The 6,731-nt window shown below is 46.3% G+C and overlaps 1 protein-coding gene across 1 annotated transcript in view; it reads right to left on the bottom strand.

Annotated features, from left to right (window-relative positions):
• Positions 1–6,731, bottom strand: part of PIP5K1C (phosphatidylinositol-4-phosphate 5-kinase type 1 gamma) — a gene marked incomplete at its 5' end in the record, with an annotated part of 24,255 nt that overhangs the window by 16,086 nt on the left and 1,438 nt on the right. Inside the window, 4 exons of the mRNA XM_010168616.1 lie at positions 1,438–1,590; positions 3,676–3,793; positions 4,389–4,519; positions 4,868–4,954. Coding sequence (XP_010166918.1) covers positions 1,438–1,590; positions 3,676–3,793; positions 4,389–4,519; positions 4,868–4,954 — 489 coding nt within the window. The remainder of the gene's footprint in view (positions 1–1,437; positions 1,591–3,675; positions 3,794–4,388; positions 4,520–4,867; positions 4,955–6,731) is intronic.

The raw sequence follows: 6,731 nt of genomic DNA, 5'->3' as shown, positions 1-6,731 counted from the left end.
CAGACCCTTCCCCAGCTCCGTTCCCTTCTCTGGACACGCTCCAGCACCTCCATGTCCTTCTTGGACTCAGGGGCCCAACACTGAACCCAGCACTCGAGCTGTGGCCTCACCAGTGCTGAGAGGGGCACAATCACTGCCCTCGTCCTACTGGCCACACGATGCCACTGGCCTTCTTGACCACCTGGGCACACTGCTGGCTCATATTCAGCTGCTGTCAACCAACACTCCCAGGTCCTTTTCTGCCAGGCAGCTCTCCAGCCGCTCTGCCCCAAGGCTGGACTGTTACATGGGGTTGTGACCCAAGTGCAGGATCTGGCACCTAGCCTTCTTAAACCTCATACAACTGACCTTAGCCCATCGAGCCAGTCTGTCCAGATCCCTCTGTAGAGCCTTCCTACCCTCAAGCAGATCGACACTCCCACCCAGCTTGGTTTCATCAAAACCCTCCACCTGATTTACTGCATGCATTAGGCAAAAAGCAACACTTCCCAGGAAAGCTCATCCTGTCCAGGAACTTGACTGTCACTTGCAAAAGCAAGTGACTTGCTGTCACTTATATACAGACACCCAAAACCCTGTCTCATTTTAGGCAAATTTTCCCCAGTAAATACTGAACAAGGCAAGTATTTTCATAAAACCAGTGTATGATCACATAAATCCACTGCAGTATACACACAGATAGGGCAGCATTAACATCGCTCACCATCACCTTCTCCTTGACACCTCCACAGCAAACAAATCCCTGGGTGGTTCTAACTGAACTTCAGTGCCTTCATCTGTAGAGCTGGACCCTTCACCACAGTTACGCAGGGAGACAGCTCCTGGTTTACAGGCCAAAGTATCATCAATTTACTGCTTGTCACCACATGCAAGTCCTCTGGGTCTCAATATTGTTAGCCTTGACATTTAGGCAACAACTGTCTGCAGCAGAGTGGATGCACAGAGATGGCTGGTACCCAGGAGTCCTTAACTTGGTACTGCAGCCAGTGGGAGCCAGGACAACCAGCAACTGCCTTCAGAGTAACTCTGTTGAACAGCAGATATGGGAGATATACAGGGACAGTAGTTGTTTCCCCACAAAACCAAGGTGGTTGTGTTATTGCAATCAACAGCCATCCTCAAAGCCAGGCTGAGACAGATGCACGGTGCCAAATGAAGAAGAATGAACTAGGGCTGGGAAAAAGGACACCCTGAAACACACATCTGGGAAGCCATTTTCAGGCCAGAATGTGCCTACAAGCTATCTGACTCAAGTTTACAAACAGACTTTGCAAATAATTGGCTTCTTGGACTTGCTTGGTGACACACTGTTAATTGTGTCACAGGGCAGGCAGGCCACAAGAAACCCAGGTGGAGGACATGTTCTATGCAATGCTTTGGACAGAAAAGCTGCCACAAAAAACCCGAGTCAGATCCAAGGTGCTGGGTGATACTCACCATGTAGTAGCCAGGAAGCAGCTTCTGTAGGAATTCAGCTTCCTTGTGCATCACAGTTTTTATGATGAATTCATCGTCGCTGGTGACATAGAAGAGGGAGCCGCTGGCACCAGGGTTTGACAGCTCTATCAGAGGCTCATTACATAATGAATACTAGGGAGAAAAAGAAAAGAAGATTATGTTTTTAGCCCCCACTCATTGGACATTGAGTTCTATGCCCTGATGACTTTCCCCAGTGTGTTGTCTCCCTGTGAGATTAAGGGGTAGCAAAGCTTAAGTGAGAACTATCTTCATCATAGGCTTGGTCTAAGCAAAGCTGACGGGCAATTTACAACTGGAGACAGAGATTACAGTTCAGAGCATCCCAACTGCTCAGAATCAAGATAATAATCTGCTTTCAGTAACATCCAGGCTTCATAATGACATCTTATCTCTTCCCATTGTGCGTGTCTGCTTGTATTACATTTATGCTTCTTTCAGCACTTTACCACAAGTGCAGACAGAAAGACAGGAATTGAAGAGACACGGCAGTCTGCTCAGGGTACTATGTATCACCGTGCTGGAGGGAACGCAATGCACTGGCTATTCTCAGCAGCCTCCTTTGGCCTTGTGCTCCCCTGTTACAGAGGATTTTAACAGTCACATCTCACCTCCTCAATCCTGCCAGAAACACATGAATAGTATTAAACCAGGTGTCCAAACAAGAAGAAAGGGATAAGCGCTGTGTAAGCACAGCAAGTGTTACTGCATCGTGAACTGAACTGAGAGGACATTTCTAGCCATCAGTATGCAAACAGCAGGTCCTCAAATAAGGACATGCCTAGCAGCAGGAAAAAACAAACAAACAAACAAAACAAACCAGAAGAAAGCACAAGCCCACACGTGCACTTTGCAGGTAGGTACCAATCCCAAGGTAACTGCGTAGGTTTAGTGGGTTCAGGGCAGCGTTGCATCAGAGCTGCCACAGCAAGAGGTAAGATGGGGAGAGGGAGATAAGGTATGTAAGGGACATAATCAGAGCAATAAATTAAATGCTCATCATTACGTACAGAAAACAGCTTTCAGCACTGCACAGATTAATGATCCAAGACCTTATCAAGTTAATTATCTCATGCATAATTAAAGGCATTTGCTGCTGGGGCAGGCAAGAGAGAATCAAGGGAAGCAGAAGCAACAAATCAGAGCCATGACCTTTGCAACTGAGGCAGGCTCTTTGCCTCACCCAACTTTGGAACCACTCATCAAATCAGCCAGCATTACCTGGGATGGCATAGACGGGGACCACTGTTACTGTCAAACTGTGCAATGGCATGGGTTTGTTTCTACTTGTAGGTGTTCAGCTACAATTATCCCTATCTACAGCTGAAGTCTGAAAAAAAAAAGGGCTATTAAAAAGGGGGGAGGGCATGTGCTCATTTGGGTGTGTTCCCTTCCCCGGTTCCACAAACGTCCTTTTCTAAAGAGCAGGATGTCGCACACATGCAAGGGACCAAATTCAACCCCAGTGTACTCCAAGCCCCAACAGCTTCTACTACTAGGTATTTTAAAACCAGCCTTTCCTGCTCTGAAGAGCTTTCTGAGCACAACAACAAGCTGCATTTTATTCTGTCTTTCTAAGACAATTAAAATAACTACACTGACACAGCTCTTGAATGAGTACACAAGGGAAAATTCCCATCTTTGTCCTCAGAGCCCCAGGGGACATTACAGGTTTGCACCCATCAGAACACAACTCCTTTTGCTTGTCAACACAGTAAGTTATTGTCACCACAAGCAATAGAGAGGGAACCCTGTCACAGAGCTTACAGCGCACACACTGTATGCAGATCATTTCCTTTCCCTCCAGTGTAAGCTAGCAGCTACATTTAAGGGCAAATTTACTTGGGCTGAGTGGTGATGGTCTTGCACTGGATCTCCTCCAAAACTGAACAGAGTCCCTAAATCCACAGCCTGTTCCCACTCCTTTCTGGGATCAGAATGATTCCTCAACTCTGTTCATAGAATCATAGAATGGTTTGGGTTGGAAGGGACCTTAAAGCTCATCCAGTTCCAACCCCCCTGCCATCAGCAGGGACACCTTCCACTAGACCAGGTTGCTCAAAGCCTCATCCAGCCTGGCCTCGAACACTTCCAGGGAGGGGGCATGACAGCCTTGATTTAAGGGCAAATTTCTTGTGTTACTCTAGACCATCTCAAATAAAGGAGGAAAGACAGACAAATCCGAAAATATAACCATACCAAATAATCATCTGGACGAATCCCAAAGAGTTCTCGGAAGTACCGAAAAGCCACTGGTGCATAAGTCTTGAACCTGAAGTCAGCGTAATGGTGAGCTGGGGTGAGATTACTGCCTTCGCTGCACAGAACAAACATTACATGAGCAAGGTCTCTCTATTACCGTTCATCAGATATGTACAGTCACAACAAGGCTACTGTATATTTAAGATTGAGTCTTGCAAAAATACAACTTAAGAAAAACAACAACAACAAAATATTTGTTCTGTGGCAGGACAACAGGAAAATAGGTTTTAAATAATCTGCCAAAATCTTTCCAAAGAGTGCAAGGAACAATCATTTGCCAAGCAGAATACATTTGCACAGAGAATATAGCTTTTACAAGCTTTGTTTATTCACAGAATTAAAGAGCTCCCAGAACGAGTTTCTTCTGTCTCACACCTGGTATAATTTCATGGAAGAAATTCGAGACAGACAGGTAGAAAGAAAAGCATGTAGGAAGGCCAACAAACTCAAGCATACAGTACTGCATCCTTGCAAGCCACTGTACTGCAGAATCTAACACTTCCCACTGTTACGTTTGGATGTCTTGGATGCATATTTAAAACATTCAGAGCATGCAACTCCGATCTAAAGACAGATGGAAGCTCTCTTGAAAAATCAGTGAGAGGAAAAGAAATAACTCATCCATTTGTTTTCTTTCCCGTCTCCTTTACCTTGGGAAAAAAATGCTCTCCACCACGTAGAAGTCCTGCATCAGGACATCTCTCTCTGGCTTGGAGCTAAGATTGCCAACAGTATATCCAATCCCTAGCTGGATGGCTCCCTTGAGAGTGGATGAGGTGGTCTGGCAAAAAGAAAAGAGCAGTCAGTGAGCATTGCACAGCAGATTACTGTGATAACATCCCCTATATTACAATACAATTGTGTCTATGACTTCTGTGGGGCTGTCTTGGGCACTACACACTGCTAAACTTGTTCAACCAGCTGCTGAAGAGATGGATTAAGACTTCCAAAGGGTTTGATGTTTGCAAGATCATGCAGTAGAAGGGTGCTGCATAAAATCTAAGTCAGATTGGTAGCTATTAGCAAACAGAAGCAGGAAAGCTCGGTTGTGCTATTGCTAACCTGGGGCCCCAACTTCTCAGCCTGCCACCTACACACAGCTGCCAGTCCCCACTCCACAAAACCAAACCTTTTTGTAGGTGGTTTCACCAGAAGCATCAACGCCTCGATGACCTATCTTCTTTCCTTGGCCAGGCTGTCCCGGTAGCGATGGTCCCTGCAAGGAAAGAGCGTGGCTAAAGCTCAGAACAGAAGCTGACCTGGTTGACAAGAACAAGCAGAGCAGCACAGGCACAACCACACCAGCATGGTTATAAAGGACAGAGATTACTCTCTACCACTGGAGAAAAACCTACAGAGTGCAAAGACGTGTAAGTGGCACTGGCAAGCCTTAAACAAGGCTGTCAGAATCATACACCCATCCCTCAAGACAAGAAAACTGAGAATACCCAACCATTCCACCTGACACCTTCAGTACTAACTGGGCAGAGCCTCAGCAGAGATGCTGAGATCAGGAAAGATCCACTTGCTTCCCAGCTGCCAAGATTCCGAAGCAGTTGCTTGACTGCGGTTTCTCATTGATTTAAAATAGTGATGTAATTAAATCAAACAGCAAGAGAAGTTTAAGAATTATTCTTAAAAATTCCATGCCCTCAGGTGTCATACCAATACCTCGGTGCTTCACAGGAGAAATAAGAGACAGATAACAGAGACAACACAACCCCACTCCTGCATTCACATGGAGATAATCCATTTAAGGGAGATCTCATTTGTTTACAACTCAAAGGATGAGCCCACACAGGGTGAACTGCAGCAGCAGCTCTTCCTGAAGTTATGCAAAGAGTTTACAGAGGACTGCCAGGGCTTCAGAGCGAGAACAAACCTACTCCTATTCTGTTCTCCTCCTCTTTTACATCTAAGTCTGCTTTGGCCTTTTTTTGCCAATCTAGGAGGGAGCAGATTTACCAAGCCGATGTAATCATGTTTTGTGAAGTTCAGTACAGCTCCTTTGCAAGCCCAGGCACAGAGCCTCTACACGCTGCCACAGGGACACATTTCACCTACTCCCCAGCTCTCCCACCAACCCCGCAGACTGCATAGCCCAGCAGACAGCTAAAAATGCCCGTGAGCCACCAGCAATGTTCTGGGTTTTGCTACATTAAAGAAGAGCCGGGCTTTGGATGCTCCTTTAAGTAGTGTGCAGAGAGATCCAAGGTCAGGCTGCCCCTTAGTATCAGAAGCAAGCATATTGACCAGAAATAGCTGCAAGCTCTTTATTAAAAGCTAAAATACAAAGAACTTCTCTAGTTTGAACAAAATTATCCATTGTCTGCTGTAGACATCGGTTCTGAGAGATGGCACTTGAGAGAGACAGTGATGGAATATTGTCACTTGAGGCTGAGAGAGCTGGGACTGTTCAGCCTGGAGAAGACCAGACTGAGAGGGGACCTGATCAATGTCTATAAATATCTGAAGTGTTAGGGCTAAATGGGTGAGGCCGGGCTCTTTTTGATGGTGCCCAGTGACAGGACAAGCGACAATGGGCAAAAACTGGAACACTGGAAGTTTCAGACAAACTTAAGGAAAAACTTATTTCCTGTGAGGGTGCCGGAGCCCTGGGACAGGCTGCCCAGAGAGGATGTGGAGTCTCCATCTCTGGAGATGTTCAAACCCACCTGGACACTTCCCTGTGCAACCTGCTCTGGGTGAACCTGCTTTGGCAGGAGGGTTGGACTGGATGATCTGAGGTCCCTTCCACCCCCCACCATGCTGTGATTCTGTGAATAGGATCCAGCTTGTTGATTAGAAGCTGCAAGGGCAGGATAAGCTGTACTGCTAATCACAACTGCATGGAGAAAGAGTGCTTGTGAGCAAGCCTGGCCGTGCTGAATGTTTAAAGCAGAGGAGGAAATAAGATTTTTTTTTGAACAGTCCCAGCTCTCTCAGCCTCTCCTCATATGGGAGATGCTCCAGGCCCCTCATCATCTTTGTGG

Source organism: Antrostomus carolinensis, unplaced genomic scaffold (assembly GCF_000700745.2).
Source record: "Antrostomus carolinensis isolate BGI_N321 unplaced genomic scaffold, ASM70074v2 scaffold29385, whole genome shotgun sequence".
Taxonomy (NCBI): domain Eukaryota; kingdom Metazoa; phylum Chordata; class Aves; order Caprimulgiformes; family Caprimulgidae; genus Antrostomus; species Antrostomus carolinensis.
Note: the sequence above shows the minus strand (reverse complement) of the source record. Positions and strands in the feature narration are given on the sequence as shown.